Here is a 23526-nt window from a genome sequence, read left to right as displayed (position 1 = left end):
GGCACAGCCGGAGCGGAGATCCCGGAGGTTGGGGTCCTGCGGAGCAGCCGTGTGCCTGCGGGCGCTCCCTGGGGCCGGGGGAGGCTGGAAGGAGACGTCCCCATCCCTCGGGCAGGTTCTGCAGGGAGCCCCGGGACCCCCGAGGATGGAGCGAGAGGAGAAGCCATTTGGGGGGAATCCCCAGGACACGAGGCTCCGGGGGATGCCCGGCACCTTCGGCACAGGTGAGGCTGCCGAAAGCGGGGTCCTGGCTGCCCTGGCACTGCGGGGACTTCGCAGCCCCCCCCAAACCCCAGGCCCCGGGACCCCCAGGGCTGAGCTGCCGCGTCCCACGGAGCCAGGCAGGGCGTTAGGGTGGGAAACGCTGTGCCCGGCGCCAGACCCCGGGAGGGGTCGGGTTGGGTGAGGGTCCCCGCTGGGAGCGGGGAGGGATGGGCGGTCGCTGCCCATGGCTGGGTGGGGGTCTGTGGCTTGGTCCCCCAGTTTCCCCCATAGCAGCCACCCCCCAGCGCAGGGCAGGGGCGGTGGGCTGCCCGCGCTGCCCAGGGACCCGGGAGCAGCTTTGTCTTCCTCAGGGAAGGGCTGGGCCGGCGTGAAGTGTGAGATCGTGGTGAAAACGGAGCCGGAGGATGAGTCCTACAGCGAGTACCCCCCGGGCCTGGGTGCCACCGTCCCCAGTGTCCCCAGCACTGGTGAGCAGATCGAGCGGCTGGGGGAGGGCTGGGAGCTCAGCGGGACCCGCGGACCCCCAGAACCAAGTCCCCTGTCCCATACCGACCGCTGCGGGTGGCATCCGTGCAGGGACATGGGAAGGGCTGTGGCACTGGGGAGCTTTGCTGGGACAGTGCTTGCCCAGTGCTGTTGGGTAACTGGGAATTGCCTCCTGGAGGAAAAGGAGCGGCTCCTTTTCTGGCAGAACAAATATTTGGTGACTCTGGGGGTTTCGGGTCCCCTCGGTCCTGTGGCTGGGGCACCCCCTTGCCCCGTTTCCCTGGGGATGGGGCATCCCGGCACTGGGAGATGCCCAGTGGCTGTGGGGAGCTCCTGGGACCCCGGGATTAAAGAGCGGTGCCAGCACGGGGACGTCCCCGAGCTGGACGCGGGGGCTGCGCCTGCCCTCCCGTGGGCACCGGAGCGGGGGGCGGCGTTAAAGCGAGCCCGAGGACGATGCCCGGGAGGGGGACGTGCCCTGGGACCCTGCTGCCTGCGAGCGGGGCTGGGGGTCCTCGGAGGGGAGGCAGCCGGGGTGCCCGATGCTTGGCAGGCTGCTGGCGTGCAGGAGGGGTGGGTGCCGGGTGCCAGCCGGGACCGAAAGCCCGTTACGGCTCCTCCGGCCCTGCCGGCGCCCGCCGTAGCGCCGCGCTCTCCGGTGCAGGCAGTGCCGAGCCCGAGGTCATCGTGAAGGTGGAGCCGGACGAGGAGCCGCCGTCCGTCGGGTGCCCCCGAGGTCTGGGGGACGCCGGAGCTCCCGGCCACCGCGGCGGCGCAGGTGAGCACCGGGGCGGCTCCGAGGGGACGGGGGAAGTGCCGGGGCGGGTGTCCTGGCTCGCTGGGTGCCGAGCTCCTTGCCGGACCCGTGGCACGTCGGAGCGGGTCAGCCCACCGAGGGACCGGGGGGCAGGATCCTGCCCCACGTACCGGGTCCTGGGCCTTAAAGCATCGCCCGGGCGGTGCTGGGCTTGGCTGAAGGGGCCTCACGGCTCCCGAGGGCCGTCAGGGGGGCTTGGGGGGCTGCCGGGGGGCTCGGGGCTGGCGGGAGGCGACTCTCTGGGGGCGCCGATCCGCTGGACGACTCTCGGCGGGGACAACTCTCCGTGGGTCCCTCGGGGGGGCGGGGGGGGCACCGCCGGCGAGCGCGGGCCTGCGGGGCGCACGGCCCTTCTGTCAGCCTCAGCTTGGATTTGGGGTTTTCTCTTTGGTTTTTTTTTTGTGGGGGGGGTGTTGGTTTTTAAACTGGGAGACTTGGCAGGCACGGCGTCCCACCACCCCGGCGTCCTCTGCAGCCCCAGGCAGGCGGGCAGCCGCCCCCTCCCCGGCTTCCCCAGCGAACCCTCCTGGGGGTCTCCCCGCCGCCCGCATCCCGCCGGCGCCTTCGCTGGCTGCGCTTCTGCCGGCCAGAGCTCAAAGTTCTGCGTCTCACGTGTGGTCGAGTTGCCTTGGCCTCATCGTTGCCTTGGCCTCACCGTTGCCTTGGCCTCATCGTTGCCTTTATCCCAGCATTAATTTAAATATTACTTTATTAATGAGTCGCCAAAACCCGTCGCAGAGCGAGCTGGACCCCTCTGACGGCCGAGCACGAGGAGGGCGTGTGATCGATCGGCCGGCACGTGTTGCCAGTTGTGCGACTCGTTGTTTCTCACACTTCAACCCCCTTAAACATTCCCAGTTCCCTTGCCAAAGTCACCCTGCTTGGCTGCTGCTCGCGAGATGGCTGGGACAGTGCGAAGCCGGAGAGGAAGGGAAACGTTCGCTTGTGAGGGACACCTTTGTGTGTTCGAAAGGATCATCACCAAATCTGTTACGTTTTGGCGTTGTGACCAGATTAGGCCAGAGTTCCCCCCAGGAACGGGGAGGCGATCGAGGCCAACGGGCATTCCCACGTCCCTTCGGCAGCCAGGGCTGAGGTGGCAGGTTTGTGACGGGGCTGAGGGGACGGCGGAGGGCGCAGTCGCCGTCGTTCACTCCGGTGTGTCCACGCTGAGCCCCGCGGCTCACGCCACGGTGCCAAGACCAGGAGCTTTACAGAAAACCATCCGGCGCAGGCGGGATCGCTGGAAAACGGCACCTCCGGCCCCGGGGAGCCCGGACAAGCTCGTGGTGCCTGAGGAACACAAGCCCTGTTCGCCCGGTGGGCGCGAGTCCTTCTGGCTTGGAGACCTCGGGGCGGGATCCCGCAGGACCCTCGTGTCCGGCAGAACCCGTTGGCTGCGGATCCTGCGGACGCCCAACGCCCGGTCGGGGGGCAGCCCGTTGGCCGCAGCCCCCAGGCTCTTTGCCCTGGCCTGCGGCATCCTGGCCCGGCGGAACGGGGCCGTGCCCCGGTGCTGCGCGCCCCCCGGCCGGCCGGGCAGCGCCCCGCGGACAAGCGGCGCGTTGGGTTGTCCCGGCGCCGGTGCCCGGCGCGCGGCCGCAGGCCATCCCCGGCGGCTGCTTCCGCCCACGGCAGAGCACGAGGGAGCGTTTGGTGCCGGGAGGTGCCGTTGGGAGCCCCCCACGGACACGGAGTTCGCCCTTCGGGCCAGGATGGGGGTGGCCTTGGCGTTCGGGCCCGTCCCGGACCTGGAGAAGACGCGGCTCTGGAGGAACATCTGCCCCAAGAGCTTCAGCCCCTTCTCAGCTGGTTGGAGGACACGCACCTCGGTGGTCCGTGCGGGAGAGGAGACGACAGACGAGCTCCTCTGTCCCCGCCACCCTGTGGAATCGGTTCGACCGACCGCAGCGCGCCAAGGCTCACGCCGACGGCCGTTGCGGAGCTGCTCGTCGCCGCCTCCGCGCCGAGCGGGGCATGTGCCGCCCGAGCGTCTGGGGGTTCATCGACGGCCTCCGGGAGGTGCCGAGGGGCAGGGACGCCTGTTACGGGCGGCTCGATTCGGGCCAGGGACCTCAGGCTGCTCTGAAGAAATCCCGCCGGGCAGAGGAGCAGCTCCCGAGGGTCGTGTCCGACGGCGGCAGCGGAGCTCCCTGGAACGCTTGTGCGCCGCGGCTCGCAGCCCTCGGGTCCTTTAACAAATAAACGGGTTTGGTGCTTCACTGTCGCGAGATTTTCAACGTTTCTGAGTTTCACCGCGCAGAAACAAGCAAAAGCGGGTCCAGGGCAGCTCAGCTCGGCGCGTTGGGTTGGCTGCCAGGAATTGTCCCGGACCCCGCGGCTGTTTGGGGGTGCGCCGGGGAGGAGCGGCGGGATCTGCCGACCCACGGAGAGTTGTCCCAGACCCCTGCTGGGGACGTACTGGGGACGTCCCGAGAGGGGAGTGGGGCTGGGGGGTGAACGCGGCTGCGGGGTCTCCCGGGAGGGCTCTGGAGCGCGGCAGGTAACGGCGCGGCTCCCTTCTCTTGGCAGGCGGCGGCAGCGGCCAGCGGCGTCCCAAGGAGGAGCCGGAGGAGGTGAAAGTGGAGGAGGCTGAGCCGGCGAAGAGCCTGGGGGCTGCCTCGGGGGGCTCCCCCGCGCCCCAGCCCCACGTCAGCCGGTGGACAGTGCGGCAGGCGCAGGCCACCATGGCCGAGCTCCGGTGCAGCCTGGCAGTGCCCAGGGGCCCACGGGCCACCCCCGAGCCCGGGGGGCTCCGCCTGGGGACGGGGACGGCTCCGGCGGTGCCGGCGAGCAGCCCTGGGCAGAACCCCCCCGCTGCCTGCGGGGCGGGCAGCCCCGCGGCCCCCGGCGCCAAGCCAGCGCGGCGGCCCCGCGGCCCCGCCGCCGAGCGTCACTTCGCCTGCAGCGAGTGCGGGAAGAGCTTCCAGCACCGGGGGAACCTCGTCACCCACCTGCGGGTGCACACGGGGGAGAAGCCCTTCGCCTGCACCGTCTGCGGCAAGAGCTTCAGCCAGAAGGGCGACCTGATGCGGCACCAGCGCATCCACACCGGCGAGAAGCCGTTCGAGTGCACCGTCTGCGGCAAGAGCTTCTGCTCCAAGCAGACCTTCGTCCTGCACCAGCGCATCCACACCGGCGAGAAGCCCTTCTCCTGCGCCGAGTGCGGCAAGAGCTTCAACCGCAAGGCCAACTTCATCACCCACCAGAAGATCCACCGCGGCGAGCGCCCCTTCATCTGCGCCGAGTGCGGCAAGGGCTTCTGCGCCAAGAAGACCTTCATCCTCCACCAGAAGATCCACGTCGGCGACCGGCCCTTCGGCTGCTCCGAGTGCGGCAAGAGCTTCAGCCGCAACGGCGACCTGACGCGGCACCAGCGCATCCACACCGGCGAGCGGCCCTTCGCCTGCGCCGACTGCGGCAAGTGCTTCAGCCACAACGGCGAGCTGATCAAGCACCAGCGCATCCACACCGGCGAGAAGCCCTTCGCCTGCACCGAGTGCGGCAAGAGCTTCAACCGCAAGGGCACCCTCATCACCCACCAGCGCATCCACACCGGCGAGCGCCCCTTCGTCTGCCCCGAGTGCGGCAAGACCTTCAACCTGAAGACCACGCTGATGAAGCACAAGCGCATCCACACGGGCGAGCGGCCCTTCACCTGCCTGGAGTGCGGCAAGAGCTTCAAGTACAAGGGCAACCTCCGGACCCACCACCTCACCCACACGGTGGAGCGGGTCTACCCCTGCACCGAGTGCGGCCGGGTCTTCAGCCACAAGAAGGAGCTGACGGCGCACCAGGGCGCGCACGCCGAGGAGAGGATCCTCTCCCGCTACCGGGAGGGAGAGTCCTTCAGCCCCTTCCTCCCCGTGCCCCCGCTCCTCGTGCCCCGCGCCCAGCTCCCGGTGCCGCTGGAAGCCCTGTCCCAGTACAAGTAGGAGGGCCGGCGGCAGCGGGGGCAGCCCGGCGCCCTCCCCGCGGCGGGAGCGGCAACAGGGGGGACGATGCCGTCGCTGGAGACTCGGACCTGCTGCGGGGACGGCGGCGGATCGGGGCCGGGGCTTCGGGGTCCCCCCTTGTCTGGTGCAAAGGGACCCCGAAGGGGCAGCTCCGGAGCTGGGAGTCGTCGTTTGTCCTTGTCCCTGCCCGGCACGTGGACGCGGGACCCGGTGAAGAGCGGGCGGCTGAGCCGGTGCAGCGTGGCCCTTCCCGCCCCGGGCACAGCCGTGGTGCTCCGTGCCGGGTGTCCGACTCACGCCCCTCGAGCAAACCTCACCCCTTGGCTGTTGTCCCTGCAGGAGGGTCACTTCGGGGGGGCCAGAGGCCCCGGGGGGCCACCGAGGGCTCCCCAGCCGTCTCTCCGAATTGCCGTGGGGCTGGGGGCGATGCTTGTCGCTCCCTCGCCTCAGTTTCCCCATCGGTGAAATGGGGGTAACGCCACTTGCTGCAGCTGCCTCCCGGGGTGGCGGGAGGGTTAACCCCTTCCTGGCCGTGCAGAGCCCCGGGGGGGGTGGTGAGGGCTGGGCTGGTGGGGGTCGTCACCGCTGCTGGGGATGGGGGTGGCTTGGGTGACGCGTGAGAATCCCCCGGTGCAGCGGGGGAGCCCCCCGGGTGTTTACGGCTCCGTTCACGCTCTTCCCCGGCCTCGAAACTAATAAAAAGTGCGAACGTGGAGCCGGGCGGTCCGGGAGGATTTGCTGCTCCTTGAGCCCGCGGGTCCGGGGAGCTGCGGGACCCTCGTCCCTCCGTGCCGGGGGGTTTCTGCCGCCTCCGCCTCGCCCCGGCACCGCCCGCCCGGCACCGTGGGCCTTTTGGGGGAGTCCGTGCGGAGGGGGGAGCGAGCGCTGGGCGGCCGATGGCGACCCGGAGCCCGGCACGGCCCCGGTCTGGGTCCGGTGCTTCGCTGCGGGACCTTCCCCCGGGACACCGGGACGCCGCTGCCGGCACCGGCGGGAGCGGCGCGGGGGGGCGGGCGGGGGGCCCTGGCGTACGGAGCCCGCCTCGCTCACCCGGTCCGTGCTCCGTTACCTCGTGACGTGCTTGTTGCGGGGAACGGCCGCCAAACCGCGCGGGAATTGTGAAAAGGAGCGAGTTTGAAATAAACGGCAACTTTCGTCCCGTTACCGCGCGGACCGGGGCGTCCCCGCGGCGGCACCGGGCGGAGGGCACCGGCGGGGACGCGGGCACCGGCGGGGGACGCGGGCCTGGCCGGAGGGCAAAGGGCTGTCGGGGCCGCTGCTTTCGCCTGCCTGGCGGGGAGTTTTGGCCTCATTATCGGGGACTTCTCACCTCGTTATCAGGGAGGTTTTTGCCTGTTTATCAGCGACTTTTTACCTTTTTATCAGGGATTTTTGGCCTGTTTAGGGGGGATTTTTGGCCTGTGTGTCAGGGATTTTTCACCTGTTTGTCAGAGAATTTTCGCTGCTTTATCAGGGATTTTTGGCCTGTTTATCAGGGATTTTTAGCCTGTTTATCAGGGATTTTTGGCTTGTTTATCAGGGATTTTTCACCGGTTTATCAGGAATTTTTGGCCTGTTTATTGGGGATTTTCGGCCTGTTTATTTTTGGCCTGTTTATCGGGGATTTTTCACTGGTTTATCGGGAATTTTTCACCTGTGTGTTGGGGATTTTTGGCCTGTTTACCAGGGATTTTTCACCTGTTTATCAGGAATTTTTGGCCTGTTTATTGGGGATTTTTCACCTGTTTATGGGGGATTTTTGCGGGCTCGGTTCCCCCCCGCGCCCCGACCTTTCCCGGGCAGGGCCCGAGTCTCCGGCACACCCGATGAGGCACCTCCCGCCCGGCCCGGGCCGGCGTTACCGGGGCAGAGACGTTCTCCTCGTCCCGCAGGCGGTACCGATGGCGCCCAGCGTGTGCGCCGCCCCCTCCCCCGTTTCCCGTTATCTTCCCACGGGGGGGTCACCCACATCCCTGCAGCGAGGGGGGCACCCACATCCCCCAGCTGGGGGGGTCTATGGGGGGGGCACCCACACCCCCGCAGCGGGGAGGGGGGACACCCGCACCCCTGGGGGTGGGGGCTCGGGGGGGGGCGGGGCAGCTGCCTCCCCGCTGGGGGGTTGGACGCGGCAGGACCCCACCCCCGGCCCCGCCCCGCGCTGACGCAGCCGCCGACCCCCCCGGGGCCGCCTTTGTCGCCGCCGCTCGCCCGTTCCTGGCGCAGGTAGGGGCGGCCGCCCCGCCGCACGGCGATGGGCGCCGCACCCCCCTCCCCCCCCCCCCATCCTCCCCGCACCCCCTTACACCCCCCCCCCCCCCGTCATCCCGCGGTACGGCGATGGGCGCTGCACCCCCCCTCGCACCCCCCCGCCACCCCGCGGGCCCGCCGCGCCCCCCGCCTCGCCGACCCGGGAGCGAACCCCGGAGCCCTCCCCTCCCACCCCCGGTGCCCCCCCCTCCGGCCTTTCGGGAGGGCTCTGCTTGCCCTGGGCCGGGTGCTGACCTCCCCCCTCCCACCCGCCGGCATCTTCCTCCGCCGCTTGCTCCTCCTCCTCCTCCTCCTCCTCCTCCTCCTCCTCTTGCCGCCGGAGCCCGTTCGGGCGCTGCCGGGAAGTTGCCCCGAAACCCTCTGTTTTTCGCCGGGATTTCGGGCCGGTTCCGCGGGGCTCTCGCCGGCGGCTCCCAAGGCCTGGCCCGGCGGCGGGCGGGCGAGGTTGTGCCCGCGGTGGGTTCACCGGAACGTTCTCCTCGGCAGGGCCCGTCTGTCCCGGCTGCGCCAGCCAAGCACCGCCGGCGGGATCCGGATCGTCCCACGTCCGCCCTCGCCCATACGGATCCGTGTGTCCGTCCGTCTGCCCGCCAGAGCCAGCGGCACGGCACGGCACGGCACGGCACGGCACGGCACGGCACGGGACGGCACGGCGGGCTGCCCGGCAAGGTGGGCTCGGGCACAGCCGGCACCTGCCCCGGCACCACCGGTGAACCCGTCTGCTCCGCCCGTGGCACCCGCCGCGCTCCCGCCCCGGCTGCGGCGACGCCGCGGGTGCGGGTTTCGGTGCCGCGGTGCAGCCGCGGCAACGCGCCGGTGAGGCCAACCGGGCTGCGGCGGCGGCTGCCGCAGGAGAGGAGCGTTTTGGGAGCCGCAGCGGTGCGGGGTGCAGCCGCTCCTGCCCGCCGAGCCGCGCCGCAGGCGGGAGCGCTTCGGGCCGAGCCTCGTGTGGCGGCGCCGTGCCCTGCCCTGCCCTGCCCCGGGATTTCGGCAGAGGCGGCCGGCGAAGGCCCGGCGGGCCGTGCTGAGCCGGGCCGTGCTGAGCCGGGCCGTGCTGAGCCGGGACGTGCTTCTCGCCGCAGATGCCGGTGACCTTCGAGGACGTGGCCATCTACTTCTCCGCCGAGGAGTGGGCCGAGCTGGCGGCCTGGCAGCAGGAGCTCTACCGGGAGGTGATGATGGAGAACTACCAGGCGGTCGCTTTGCTGGGTGAGGACTCTTCGCCGGCGCTGCCGGGCCGGGGTCGAGCCGGAACGCCCCTCTTTAACCGAGCGGAGCCGGGGGGAGATGCTGGGGACGCAGGCGGGGGCTGGCGGGTGCCACCATCCCCGGCAGCGCCGGACAGGGAGCGAGAAGAGTCGCCGTGTGTGCCAGACCCCGCCGGGGCGCAGCGGAGGCACCGGACCCCTGTGCCAGGCGGGTACCGGGGGGGGGCGGGGGGGGCAGCAGCACCATCCCCTTGGCCCCAGATGCTCTGCGCACCGGGGGTGGGGGGCTGGCGGGGTGCCTGTGCCGCTCCCTGTGGGAAGGGGTCCCTCATGCCTGGCGTGACCCCGGCCTCTTCCCCCCCCCCTTCCAGTGGCTGGTGACGTCCGGATGCAGAGGGAAGCCAGGGGGGTCCCCGAGGGGCTGCCAGCACCCACCGCCCTGCTCCCGGCAGTGCCCAAGTGGGACGGGAGGCAGCAGGGGGGCTTGGCCAGCGGGAGCCAGGAGGGCCTGTCGGGGCACCCCCACCCCGGCCTGGCCCCCCAGCCGCTGGAGAAGCCCCCCGCCACATGCCCCGAGAGCGTCGAGAGCCGCAGCCCCCCGAGCGAGCGGCCCTTCTCCTGCCCGCAGTGCGGCCGCTGCTTCCGCCTGAAGCAGGTCCTGGCGTCGCACCAGAAGGTGCACACGGGCGAGAAGCCCTACGGCTGCGCTGACTGCGGCAAGCGCTTCGCCCAGCGGCACCACCTGCTCGGCCACCGCCGCGTCCACACCGGCGAGAGGCCCTTCCCCTGCGGCCACTGCGGCCACCGGTTCAGCAGGAAGCACCACCTGGTCAGCCACCAGCGCATCCACACCGGCGAGCGCCCCTTCGCCTGCGCCCGCTGCCCCAAGGCCTTCCGGCACAAGACCACCCTCGCCGTCCACCAGCGCGTCCACACCGGCGAGAAGCCCTACCGGTGCGGCGAGTGCGGCAAGACCTGCAGCCAGAAGCAGCACCTCAAGAGCCACCAGCGGGTGCACCGGCCAGCGCCGGCGGTGCCGCAGGGTGGCCGGTGGGACGGCAGCGGGGGTCCGGCCGTGGCGGGGGGACGGGCAGAGGCCGAACCTCTCCGGTGCGGCGGCTGCGAGAAGCGGTTCGGGGACGAGGGGACCCTGCTGGCCCACGAGCGCGCCCATGGCACCCCCAGCCTGCAGCCACCCCCACGGCCCAGCGACCCCCAAAACTGCCACTGAGGGGTCCGCAGGGCTGCACCAGGGAGGTCGCCCGTCGCCCTGACCTCTGGCTTCACCGGAGCAGCCACGCACGAACCGGGAGTGAGCAGCGGCCGTGACCCCCTCCGGCTCCTCGTTGGCGCTGGCTGGACCCTCCACACTCGTCGGGCGGGGGGTCGTCACCAACGCCCCTTCCCCGCCGAGCTGGGCCCCGCCACGGCAGAGCCGTGGGCGCAGGACCGGGGCCGGGGCGAGACACCGAATCTCTCGGAGGCGTCCGGGGGCCGGAGGGGAAGGAGCCGCTTCCATTTCCCACCGGGAGAGTAAATAAAAGGCGCTCGACGTCGAGCGGGGAGTCCCACCGCAGCACCCAGTGTGCCACCGGCGTCGGGGCCGGCGTCCCAGGTTGGGGGGGGATGGCCGGGGGGCACATCCCCTGGCCGAGACCGACCCCCTCCCTGCCTGTCCCCGCAGCCCCCCGGCTTTCGGCAGCACCGTCTCCCTCCCGCGGGTCTCGGCTCCCCCGAACGCGGTTGGTGCGAGGGGTCTCGGGCGCGTCCCTATGTCCCCCCCCCTCCCTGCGGCCACTTTGTCCCCCCCAGGCCCTTACCCCCAACCCGGGTGGCCCCAGGCTCGGCCCCGAACGTCCCCCGCTCACCGTGAGACACAGCAAGGCACGGAGCCGGGCCCGGCACCAGCCGGCAGGTCTGTGCCCACGGCGAGGCTGCGGGGCCGGTGACCCCCCCCCCCCAGCCCAGGCACTGCCATCAGACGCCCACCCAGGCCAACAGCCCCTCGGTCCAACCCCAAAACGTCCCGGGGGCTGCGGCAGCTTCGTCCGCCGGGCAAAGGGGAGACCGTGGGCCCGGCTGCTGCCGGTGCCTGTGGGACGCGGCGATGCCCCCAGCCCGGCCGACCCCCCCGGTGCCGGCAGCTGTGGTGGGCGAGTGACGCCGGTTCACAGGGCGAGCGGCCGGTCCCCCCCCGGTCCCCTTCCCTCCCCCTGGATCCCAACAGCCCGATTCTGGTTAAAAACCTCCAGGTTTAATGGCAACCGCAGCCACGTGCCGCCGGCATCGCCGGGAACCCCCGGGAGTCGGGCCCGGCCGGACGAGGCCTTGGGGAGGGAGCGGGACGTGTGGGGGCAGCGGGACATGGGGGGGCAGCGGGACATGGGGGGGCAGCGGGATGGGGGGGGGCCCCCCCGCGCCGTGGATCCGCCGTGGGGGCGGCTGCTCTCCAGAGACACCCCCCACCGGGGCTGGGGACGCTGTGGCCCCTCGGTCCCCCCTTGGTGCTGGGTGGGGGAACTGGCCCTGTGCCACCCCCAGACCCTCCCTGTCCCTCCCAGTTCCCCCTCCCCCCCGGGACCCTCCTGGTCCCTTCCCGGTCCTTCTAGGTCTCCCCCCAGCCCTCTCTGGTCCCCCCTGAGCCCTTCACGGTCCCTCCCAGTGTCCCCCTCTGCCCCCCCAATCCGTCCCTGCCCCCCCCCGCTCCCCCCAAACCCTCCCTGGTCCCCCCCGGGCTCTCCCAGGTTCCCCCCAAGCCCTTTCTCATCCCTCCCGGTGTCCCCCCGGTCCCCCCAATCCCTTCTGGTCCCCCTTGAGCCCCCCCTTCTCCCTTCTGAGCTCTCCCAGGTCCCCCCCCAGTCTTCCCCCCCCAAACCCTTCCCAGTCCCTCCCAGTTACCCCCAGTCCCTCCTGGTCCAACTGAACCCTTCCCAGTCACCCCTGCTCCCCCCCTGCTGCTCCCCAAACCCTTCCCAGCTCCCCCTGGTCATCCCCCCCACTGCCCCCCGAACCCTTCCAGCTCCCCCTCAGTGACCCCCCCCCCCCAGGCCCCCCCGCCCTGGTGCCAGACACGGGGGCAGCTCCCGCAGGTTTATTGCAAACCAGGACAGGCCCTGGCGCACCAGAGCACCCCGGGGGTGTCACCGCCGCTGCCGGGGGGCTCCTCAGCGCCGGGAGAAATCCCCACCTGCGGGAGAGGGTACTCAGGGTGCTGCACCCCAGGGGGGGCTCCCCCAACCCTGACACCCCCACCACCACCACCCTGGCAGCTGTTGGATGGGCAACACCAGGGGCTCGGGGTGCTGCACCCCGGGGGGGCTTCCCCCACCCTGACCCCCATCTGCATGGGCAACACCAAGGGCTCAGGGTGCTGTATCCCTCCGGGGGGGCTTCCCCCACCCTGATCCCCCCCCCCCCCCACCTTGGCAGCTGTTGCATGGACAACACCACGGGCTCGGGGTGCTGCACCCCTCCGGGGGGCTCCCCCCACCCTGACTGCCCGCTCGCCCACCCTGGCGGCTGCTGCATGGGCAACACCAAGGGCTCAGGGTGCTGCACCCCTCCGGGGGGGCTTCCCTCACCCTGACCCCCCCCACCCCCCCACCCTGGCAGCTGTTGTATTGGCAGCACCACAGGCTCGGGGTGCTGCAACCCCCCGGGGGGGGTCTCCCCCCACCCTGACACACATCACCCCCCCCCCGCTCACCCTGGCAGCTGCTGCACTGGCAGCTCCGGATCACCGGCAGCACCACGGGCTCGTCCCCGCCGCCGGGGCAGGGCAGGCGGAGGACGCGGACGGGCCCGTCGGGGTCCAGCCGGTAGCTGCAGCACTCGCACCGGGACTGCAGGTACGGCTCCTGCCGGGGCACCGGGGGGGTCCTGGGCCGGGGGGGGGCCACAACGGGGAGACTTCCCCCCCCCCCCAGCCCCTTGCCCCGAGCCCCGGCTGACCTCGGCGGTGACGGTGGTGCGGGAGCGGCAGCGCCCCGCGCAATAGGCGACCTCGACGGCGGGCAAGCGGCAGCGCCCCTTGGCGAGCGCCCGCACCTCGGTGCGGCGGCGGCACGTGGCGGGGGGGTCCTCCTCTGCGGGGGCGGGGCGGGGCCGTGGCACCCCCTGCGCCCCCCCCCCCACCCCCCCCACCCCGCGACGCGGCACCGCGTGGGGGTGAGGCCGAGGGGGTCCCCCCGGGGGTTGGGGGGGGGGACACGGGACGGGACGGGACCCTTACCCGGCCACTCCTCCCGGCAGACGGGGCAGCAGCCGCCCGGCTCCCGCACCTTCACCGCGCCCTGCCCAGGCGGCGGCCTCACGCCCCTGCCCGCGCTGCCCCCCTCCCCACATGTGCCCCCTCCCCACGAGTGTCCCTGCGCCACACGTGCCCCCCTCCTCACACATGCCCCCTCCTCACAAGCGTCTCTGTCCCACACGTGCCCCCTCCCCACAAGATCCCACTCCCTCCATGCACCCCCTGCCCATGGGCACACCCCCACCCCACACGTGCCCCCACCCCACGAGTGCCCCTGCCCCACCAGTGTCCCTGCCCCACACGTGCCCCCTCCCCACGAGTGCCCCCTCCCTCCCCACAAACGCCCCCCCTGCCCACGTGTGCCCCATGCCCGTGCACATCCCCACATCACGAGCACCCCCACCCCACACGTGCCCCCTCCCCACGAGTGCCCCCTTCCCACGAGTGTTCCTGCCCCACACGTGGCCCTCCCCACGAGTGCCCCCTCCCCACGAGTGCCCCCTCCCCACGAGTGCCCCCTCCCTCCGCACAAACGCCCCCCTGCCCACGCGTGCCCCACGCCCGTGCACATCCCCCCCCCCCCCCGCGCACCCCCTGCCCCCCCCCCCCTCCCCAGCGCCCCGCACCTCGGGACAGGCCAGCGGGGGGCACTGGGGGGCGCAGACCGCCCGCCCCTCGGCGCAGCGGCACCTCTCGCACCCCTCCTGCCACTCGCTGCCGGCCTGGCGGGGGGGGGGGGACGACGACACAGGGCTCAGCCCAGCGGGGGGGGTCCCACACCCCAGACCCCCCCTCCCCGTCCCCGCTCACCTCCCGCAGCCGCCCCCGGTGCCGGCACTCGCAGCGGGCGGCGGGGACGCAGTGGCCGGTGCCGTTGCGGTAGCGGCCGGGCTGGCAGGCGCAGCCGGGGGCCGGGGTCCCGCTGCAGTTCTGGGGGGTCTCCCCCGAGATGTCCCCGCAGCTCCGCTCGCAGACGGCCGCTTCGTCGGGGCCCCGCCAGCGCTCGCCCACCGGACAGGCTGCGGGGGGGGGGGGGTGGGGGGGTGCGGGGCTTGGCACCGGCACCGGCCCCCCCGCGGGTGACAGCCCTGTCGCCTCCCCGGGGAGGGGGCACTCACGGCAGTCGGGCAGGCGGCAGGGGGTCCGGCGGGTGGGGGGTCCCAGGCACTCCGCCCCCTCGTAGAGCCGCTCCCGCACCGGGTTCCGGCGGGAGACCCGCTCGCCCGTCCCGCACGTCACCGAGCAGGGCGACCAGGGCGACCAGGGGGACCACAGGCAGTCGGCTGCGGGGAGGGGGCGAGAGGCGGGGGCGGCTGCGGCGCGGGGGCCGCGGCTGCGGGGCCGGGGATGGGGAGGGGTCCGGGGCCGGGGGTCTCTCACCGTCACACTCCTCCTGGGAGCAGTTGAAGGCGCCGCGGACGCAGACGCTGCGGGACGGAACCGGGGCAGGGGGGGGGTCAACACCCACCCAGCACCCCCTGAGCCCCCGGCCCCCCGCCCCCACGGGTGCCCCCCCCCCCCCCCCCCGGGGGTCGCGGCACCCACCAGGTGTTGCAGCGGAGCTGGAGGCGGGTGCCCGGGGGGTGCTCCTGCTCCTGGGAGAGGTTGCGGACCCCGGCCAGGGCGGGGGGCACCAGGCAGCGGCACAGCTCGGGGGGGACGCAGACCCCGTCCTGCAGCACCTGGGGGGGCACCCGGCTGTAAGCGAGGACACCCCCCCCCCCCGCCCCGCTCGACGGGCTCCCACCGGTGGGGTGCTCGGGAGGGGGGTGGGGGGGTGGCAGCCCCTTGGGGTGGCAGAGGGGTCCCCGGGGTGGCAGCTGGGTCCCCGGGGCGGCAGAGGGGTCTCGGGGTGGCAGAGGGGTCCCCGAGGTGGCAGCCCCCCCGGGTGGCAGCAGGGTCCCGGGGTGGCAGAGGGGTCCCGGGGTGGCAGCGGGGTCCCCGGGGTGGCAGAGGGGTCCCGGGGTGGCAGCGGGGTCCCCGGGGTGGCAGCCCCCGGGGTGGCAGAGGGGTCCCGGGGTGGCAGCGGGGTCCCCGGGGTGGCAGCCCCCGGGGTGGCAGAGGGGTCCCGGGGTGGCAGCCCCCGGGGTGGCAGAGCGGTCCCGGGGTGGCAGAGGGGTCCCCGGGGTGGCAGCCCCCGGGGTGGCAGAGGGGTCCCCAGGGCGGCAGAGGCGTCCCCGTGGGGGCAGCCCGGGGGTGCCCGGGGTGGGGGTCGCAGCCGTACCTGGCCGGGGGGGCAGGCGCAGCCGGGCTCGCAGCTCCCGGGCAGGCACCGCGTCCCGGGGCGCAGGTGGGCGCAGTCCCGGGGGCAGCCGGTGGCGCAGTCCCGGTACACCCGCCCGCCGGGGCACTCTGCGGGGCGAGGAGGGGGCGGCTGCGGCACCGAGACCCCCGACCCCGACCCCGGCCCCGGCCGAGCGGCTCCCCGGCACGCCCAGAGCCCCCCCCCCCGCCCCCCCACTCCCCGGCCGGGCCCCCCCGTACCCGCGGAGCAGTTGCGGGCGCTGCAGGGGCGCTGCAGGCGCAGCGGCAGGGGGTCGCACGGCTCCCCCCGGCCCCCCGGGCCCGGCAGCGGCTCCCGGCGCCGCTCGGAGATGCCCCCCCCGCAGGTGGCGCTGCAGGGGCTCCAGGGGGACCAGGGGCTCAGCCGGCACCCGCCTGCGGGGGAGGGAGATCAGCGCTGTCCCACCGGCCTGCTGGCCCACCGACCCCCCAACCCCCCCACCCACTGTCCCACCATCCCACCAACCCACCCACCCACCATCCCACCGACCCACTACCCCCCCAAACCCCAACCTCCCGTCCCCCCATCCCACCGTCCCACCAACCCACCCACCCACCATCCCACCGACCCACTACCCCCCCAAACCCCAACCTCCCGTCCCCCCAACCCACCAACCCACCCACCCACCATCCCACCGACCCACTACCCCCCCCAAACCCCAACCTCCCGTCCCCCCAACTCACCGTCCCCCCAACCCACCCACCCACCATCCCACCGACCCACTACCCCCCCAAACCCCAACCTCCCGTCCCCCCAACCCACCGTCCCACCAACCCACCCACCCACCATCCCACCGACCCACTACCCCCCCAAACCCCAACCTCCCGTCCCCCCAACCCACCAACCCACCCACCCACCATCCCACCGACCCACTACCCCCCCCAAACCCCAACCTCCCGTCCCCCCAACTCACCGTCCCCCCAACCCACCCACCCACCATCCCACCGACCCACTACCCCCCCAAACCCCAACCTCCCGTCCCCCCAACCCACCAACCCACCCACCCACCATCCCACCGACCCACTACCCCCCCAAACCCCAACCTCCCGTCCCCCCAACCCACCATCCCACCCACCCACCATCCCACCGACCCACTACCCCCCCAAACCCCAACCTCCCGTCCCCCCAACTCACCGTCCCCCCAACCCACCCACCCACCATCCCACCGACCCACTACCCCCCAAACCCCAACCTCCCATGCCCCCAACCCACTGTCCCACCATCCCACCAATCTACCCACCCACCACCCAACATCCCCCCAACCCCCCAACCCACTGTCCCACCATCCCACCAACCCACCCATCCACCATCCCACCGACCCACCCCCCAAACCCCAACCCCCCCAATCCCCCCCCATCCCGGCGGGGGGCTGCGGGCGCTCACCGGCACAGGGGGTGTCCTGGCACTGGGGGCCCTCGGGGGTGCAGGTGCTGGGGGGGGGGGGATACACACACGGAGGGTGGGTTTGGGGGCGCAGCTGGGCCCCGCCCCGCCCCCCCCCCGGCCCCCCCGCACTGACCATCGCCGGCACTCGCCCTCGGGCCAGCTCTCGCCCAGGCGCCGGGCGCCGCCGGCGTGCGGGCACAGCGGGGGGCAGGGCCCCCCCGAGCACCCCCGGCTCTGCTCCTCGGGCTCCCCGCACGCCTCGGCCCCCGCCGCCGGGATGGGGGTCCTGGGGGGGGCACAGCGGGGGGTCACGCACCGCTGGGGGGGGGGGCGGTGGCTGCACCCGGGGGGGGGGGGGCACAGCGGGTCCCGCAACGCAGCTCCCGCCCCCCCCCGGTGCCGTGTCCTGTGTCCCCTGCGTGCTGCCCCCCCTGCGTGTCACCTCCCCCGGGTGCCACGCGTGTGTCCCCCAGCCCACCCCTCTGCGCCGTGGGTGTCCCCTGGGTGCCATGGGTGTCCCCTCTACCCCGTTCCTGGGTGCTGGGTGTCCCCTGCGTGCCGTGTTCCCCGGGTGCCGTGTCCCCTGGGTGTCATCTGTGTCCCCTGGGTGCCTTGTCCTGTGTCCCCTGGGTGTCATCTGGGTCCCCTGGGTGCCATGCGGGTCCCCTGGGTGCTACATCCCCCCCTCAGCCCCTCCCCAGGTGCCGTGTCCCCCAGGTGCCACGCGTGTCCCTTGGGTGCTCCGTGCCCCCCAGCGCCACATCCCGTGTCCCCCGGGCGCCCAGTGTCGTCGTCCCGCCCCCCCCCCCCCCCCCCCCGGTGGCGCTGTCACCTGTACCGGCCCTGCCGCCCCCCCCCCGCAGGTGACACTGCAGGGTCCCCAGCGGCTCCAGCGGCTCCAGGCGCAGGGGGGGGGCGGCGAGGGGCAGCCGGCGGGGGCGCAGCGCAGGACCCCCCCGCGGCAGGCGCAGCTCTCGCAGCCCCGGCGGTGGCGGCTGCCCGGCGCCCACCCGCGCCCCTCCGCGTCCGTGCACTCGCACTGGGGGGGGGGCACGCACCCCCCGTCCTGCTCCAGGGTCCCTGCGGGCACCGGGCGGGGGTCGGCGGGAGGGGGGCGCACCCCCCCCTCCCCCTGCGAGCGCCCCCAGCCCCGCTCCCCAGGGGGGGGACACACACCCTCAGCTCCCCTCCCCAGGGTGGGGGGGGCCCCCAGTTCTGTCCCCCCCTCCCCCTGGAAGCGCCCCCAGCTCCGCTCCCCAGGGGGGGACACCCCCAGCTTCGCTTCCCCCCCCCCCTCCCTCCCCCTGCGAGCGCCCCCAGAGCCGCTCCCCGGGGGGGGACACACCCTCAGCTCCTCTCCCCAGGGTGGGGGACCCCCCGCTTCTCCCCCCCCCTTCCCCTGCGAGCGCCCCCAGCGCCGCTCCCCAGGGTGGGGGGGACCCCCAGCTTCGCCTCCCATATTCCCCCCCCCCCCACTGCGAGCGCCCCCAGCGCCCCTCCCCGGGGGGGGATACACCCTCAGCTCCGCTCCCCAAGGTGGGGAGGACCCCCAGCGCCGCTCCCCAGGGTGGGGGACCCCCAGCTCCGCCCCCCCCCGCGAACGCCCCCAGCGCCCCTCCCCGGGGGGGGACAACCCCACCTCCGCTCCCCAGGGTGGGGGGGACCCCCAGCCCCGCTCCCCCCCCCCCCCCCGCGGGGGTCGCGGCGGGCCTCACCGTTGGGGCAGCGGCAGCCGGGCTGGCAGCGCCCCCCGCCCCCGCAGAGCAGCCCCTCCCGCAGGTCCCGGCAGTGCCGCGGGCACCGGGTGGCGCAGGGCACCGGCTCCGTCCCGGGGGGGCAGCGCTCCCCTGCGGGCCGCACCGTCAGACCCCCCCCCCCCGGGACACCCCCCCGGGACACCCCCCCCCCCCCCGCCCCCCTCCCGGGGCCGTACCGCAGGGCTGGGGGTTGCAGAGGCGCAGGAGGTGCCGCTCGCCGGGGCAGGGCTGCCCCCCGTTTTTTGGGGGGGGGCGGGTGCAGGAGCGGCTGCGGACGGAGCGGCCCCCCCCCGCACGTGCGGTCGCACCGCGACCAGGGCCCCCAGGGCGACCAGGCGCCGTCCACTGCCGCGGGCGGGGGGCGTCAGGGGGGGGGCGGGGGGCGCCGGGAGCACACACCCCCCCCAGCGCCCCCCCCCCCCCCCCCCCCCGCTGCCCCCCGGAACCCCCGTGCCCACCCCGAGCCCCGCAGAGAGCCCCCTCTGACCCCCTCCAGCCAGCCCCCTCCCTGAGCCCCATGGCACCCCCACCAACCCCCCCCGACCCCACAACCCCCCTCCTCACCCCCCCCCACCCCCCCAGCCCCCCGACTCCAAAGCCCCCTCCCCACACCCCAACCAGCCCCACAGCCCCCCCCACCTCCCAAACCCTCCGATCCCCCAAACCCCCCACCAGCCCCCCGCCAGCACCCCCCAACCCCTCTCAGCCCCCCCCCTTGCCCCCCAACAAGCCCCCAGCCCCCTCTCGCCCCCCAAGCAGCCACCAACCCCCTCTTCGCCCCCCCCACCCCCCAACCCCCTCCTCGCCCCCCAAGCAGCCACCAGCCCCCACCTCGCCCCCACCCGCCCCCCCCCAGCCCCCTCCTCGCCCCCCACCCTGGCAGGGCCGCAGGGCGCAGAGCCGCCGCTCGAGGTGGGCGCTGCGGATTTGGGGGCACCAGCGGCCCCCCGGGCCGGGGGGGGTGTAGGCGCGCAGGCGGAGCTGCAGCCCCCCCCCGCAGCTGCGGGAGCAGCCCCCCCACGGGCCCCACGGCGTCCAGCGGCAGTCCCGGCCCGGGGGGGCTGCGGGGACAGCGGGGCTGGCTGCGGCCCGGGACCCCCTGCTGGGGGCGGGGGGCCACCCCAAAGTCCCCCCCCTACCCCCCACTCGCGCAGTGGGGCAGCTCGCAGCCCCCTCCCCACGCCCCCCCCGCGCACTGGGGCAGCTCGCAGCCCCCTCCTCACAGCCCCCCCACGCACTGGGGCAGGTCGCAGCCCCCTCCCCACGCCCACCCGCGCAGTGGGGCAGGTCGCAGCCCCCTCCCCACGCCCACCCGCGCACTGGGGCAGGTCGCAGCCCCCTCCCCACCGCCCCCCATGCAGTGGGGCAGGTCGCAGCCCCCTCCCCACGCCCCCCCCAGGCAGTGGGGCAGGTCGCAGCCCCCTCCCCACGCCCACCCGCGCACTGGGGCAGGTCGCAGCCCCTTCCCCACGCCCCCCCCCGCGCAGTGGGGCAGGTCGCAGCCCCCTCCCCACGCCCACCCGCGCACTGGGGCAGGTCGCAGCCCCCTCCCCACGCCCACCCGCGCACTGGGGGAGGTCGCAGCCCCCTCCCCACGCCCCCCCGCGCAGTGGGGGAGGTCGCAGCCCCCTCCCACGCCCACCCGCGCACTGGGCAGGTCGCAGCCCCCCTCCCCACGCCCACCCGCGCACTGGGGGAGGTCGCAGCCCCCTCCCCACGCCCACCCGCGCACTGGGGCAGCTCGCAGCCCCCTCCCCACGCCCCCCCGCGCAGTGGGGCAGGTCGCAGCCCCCTCCCCACGCCCCCCCGCGCAGTGGGGCAGGTCGCAGCCCCCTCCCCACGCCCACCCGCGCAGTGGGGCAGGTTGCAGGCCCGTTGCTGGGCGCTCTCCCCCCCGCAGCGGCCCCGGCGGCAGCTCCGGGTGCGGGTCCTGGCGGCCGGAGCCACGGGGCGGGTGCAGGTCCCCGAGCAGGACCCCCAGGGCGACCAGGGCCCCCAGCCCTCCTCTTCCTCGCCGCCTGCCCCGGGACGAAGGCTCCCGTCAGACAGACGGACCGACAGACAGACAGACACGCACCCCCCGGCGCAGCCCTCACCCACCTGGGGCGTGGGGCCGGGCTCCGGCGTGGGGACGGCCACAGCTGCGGGGGGAGAGCGGTGACACCCCCAAACCCCCCCCCCCCGGCCCCCGCTGGGATGGGGCTGGGACCCACGGCAGGATGTGGGGAGGGGGCTGGGACCCATGGCAGAGGGGCTGGACCCACGGCATGATGTGGGGAGGGGGGCTGGGACCCACGGCAGGACGTGGGGAGGGGGCTGGGACCCATAGCATGACATGGGGAGGGGGCTGGGACCCACGGCAAGATGTGGGGAGGGTCCGGGACCCACGGCAGAGGGGCTGGGACCCATAGCATGATGGGGGGAGGGGGCTGGGACCCACGGCAGAGGGGCTGGGACCAACGGCATGACGTGGGGAGGGGGCTGGGGCCCACAGCAGAGAGGCTGGGACCCATAGCATGATGGGGGGAGGGGGCTGGGACCCACGGCATGACATGGGGAGGGGGCTGGGACCCATAGCATGATGTGGGGAGGGGGCCGGGACCCCCGCAGAGGGGCTGGGACCCATAGCATGATGTGGGGAGGGGTCTGGGACCCACGGCATGGCATGGGGAGGGGGCTGGGACCCATAGCATGATGTGGGGAGGGGGCTGGGACCCACGGCAGAGGGGCTGGGACCCATAGCATGAGGTGGGGAGGGGGCTGGGACCCCCGGCAGGCCGTGGGGAGGGGTCGGACCCACCGGGGCAGGGGGGGCGCCGGCAGTACTCGGTGTCGGTGCGGGGCCCGGCGCAGTCGCGGCCCCCGTGGGCGGGGGGGGGGGCTGGTGCAGCCCCTGCGGCGGGTGCGCACCCCCCAGCCCCCCGCAGGCCGGGCGAGCAGCGGCTCCAGGGGCCCCAGGGCCCGAACCCCCCGTCCCGCCGGCACCCCGGGGCCCCGCAGCGCAGCCGGCCCTGCAGGCAGGTGCTGGGGGGGCGTCAGGGGGGGCGTGGGGCTGGGGAGGGGCTGCGGGGGTGGGGAAGGGCGGGGGGGGTGGGAAGGGTAGTGGGGTGGGGGTGGGGGCAGTGGGAAATGGGGTGGTGGGGAAGGGCAGTGGGGTTGGGGAAGGGCAGGGGTGAGGGGGGGCAGTGGGGAAATGGGGTGGTGGGGAAGGGCAGTGGGGTGGTGGTGGGGAGCAGTGGGGTGGTGGGGAAGGGCAGTGGGGGTGGGAAAGGGCAGTGGGGTGGGGGGCTGTAGGGAAAGGCAATGGGGTGGGGGTGGCAGTGGGGTAATGGGGTGGTGGGGAAGGGCGGGGGGGGTGGGGAAGAGCAGGGGTGAGGGGGGGCAGCGGGGTAATGGGGTGGTGGGGAAGGGCAGTGGGGTGGTGGTGGGGAGCAGTGGGGTTGGGGAAGGGCAGTGGGGTGGAGGTGGCAGTGGGGTAATGGGGGTGGTGGGGGAGGGCCGGGGGTTGGTGGGGGAGGGGGGCGGGCGCTCACCAGTTGCCCACAGGCCGCCTGGACGGTGGTGCCGTGGGGCAGCTCCTGGCCCGGCACAAGGGGGGCGCTGGGGGGCGCGGGGGGCGCCGGGGGGGCGGCGGAGCCGTTCAGCAGCTCCCGCAGCAGCTCGGCCGTCAGCTCGCAGGGACACTCCTGCGGGGGGCACCCACGTCCGGGGGGCACCCACCACCCTTGGGACCCACCACCACCCCCCCCCCGGAGCACCCACGGACCCCAGGGAGCGCCCACGGGCCTGGGGATCCCCAACACCCTTGGGACCCCACCCCCCCACCCCCAGGAGCACCCACTGCCCTGGGGGGCACCCAAAGTCCAGTGGGGCACCCACCTCCCCGGGGGAGCACCCACAGACCTGGGGGTCCCTCAACACCCACAGGAGCACCCACCTCCCTCGGGGGCACCCACGGACTTGGGGGTCCCTCAACACCCCCAGGAGCACCCACAGACCCCAGGGAGCACCCACAGACTTGGGACCCCCCACCCCCACCTCCAGAAGCACCGACCTCCCCGGGGAGCACCCACGGACTTGGGGGTCCCCCAGCACCCCGAGGAGCACCCCCAGACCCCAGGGAGCACCCACGGGCCTGGGGATCCCCCCCCACCCCTGGAATCCCCGTATTCCCAAGTAGCCCCCGTTCCCCCCCCCCCCATTCCGGGGCTGCCCCACACGCAGGGCCCCCCACCTCCCCACACCCCAGGGCAGGGGGCGGCCGCAGCCCCGGGGGTCACCCCAGGGCGGGGCTGGGGGGTCGCAGCCCCCCGGGGGGGGCACTCACGGCCAGGCAGGCGCCGCGGTGCAGGTGGGTGCCGGGGGGCAGTGGCAGCCCTCGGGGCAGCCCCCCGGGGCGCAGCCCACCCGCCCGGCCAGGTGGGCGCAGCTGTAGGGACACCCCTCGCCCCGGGCACTCGCGGTACAGCCGCCCCGCCGGGCACCCCGCTTCTGCGGCAGCCCCGCGCTCAGGGTGTGGGGCAGGGGTGTGGGGCAGCGGTGTGGGGCAGGGGTATGGGGCAGGGGTGTGGGGAAGGCTACGGGGCAGGGGATGGGGCAGGGGTATAGGGAAGGGCTATGGGGCAGGGGTGTGGGGCAGGGTATAGGGCAGGGGTGTAGGGCAGGGCATGGGGCAGGGCATGGGGCAGGGGATGGGCAAGGTATGGGGCAGGGGATGGGGCAGGGGTATAGGGAAGGGCTATGGGGCAGGGGTGTGGGGCAAGGTGTGGGGCAGGGTATGGGGCAGGGCTGCAGTGAAGGGCTGTGGGGCACAGTATAGGGCAGGGGTATGGTCAGGACTGTGGGGCAGGGCAGTAGGACAGGGATGTGGGGCAGGGCTGTGGTGAAGGA

The 23526-nt window shown here is 74.2% G+C and overlaps 1 protein-coding gene across 1 annotated transcript; it reads left to right on the top strand.

The window, feature by feature from the left end:
• Nucleotides 1-145: 145 nt before the first annotated feature.
• On the top strand, nt 146-5463 carry LOC104351678 (uncharacterized). The gene is made up of 4 exons (XM_086481171.1): nt 146-224; nt 576-795; nt 1356-1489; nt 4061-5463. The coding sequence occupies exons 1-4, from the start codon at nt 146-148 to the stop codon at nt 5461-5463; spliced, it is 1836 nt and encodes a 611-aa protein (XP_086337297.1).
• The last annotated feature ends 18063 nt before the right edge of the window (nt 5464-23526 follow it).

The sequence above is a fragment of the Leptosomus discolor genome, unplaced genomic scaffold (genome assembly GCF_034619465.1).
Source record: "Leptosomus discolor isolate bLepDis1 unplaced genomic scaffold, bLepDis1.hap2 HAP2_SCAFFOLD_170, whole genome shotgun sequence".
NCBI classification, from domain to species: Eukaryota; Metazoa; Chordata; class Aves; order Leptosomiformes; family Leptosomidae; genus Leptosomus; species Leptosomus discolor.
The sequence above is the reverse complement of the archived record's forward strand: the minus strand, read 5'-3'. Positions and strand labels throughout refer to the sequence as shown.

Excerpts from the sequence above, each read along its gene's own strand:
- LOC104351678 (XM_086481171.1), top strand. The coding sequence starts at position 146 with ATGGAGCGAGAGGAGAAGCCATTTGGGGGGAATCCCCAGGACACGAGG. Across the intron at positions 225-575 it reads GCCCGGCACCTTCGGCACAG|GGAAGGGCTGGGCCGGCGTG; the intron begins GTGAGGCTGCCG and ends TGTCTTCCTCAG. Across the intron at positions 1,490-4,060 it reads CGGCCACCGCGGCGGCGCAG|GCGGCGGCAGCGGCCAGCGG; the intron begins GTGAGCACCGGG and ends TTCTCTTGGCAG.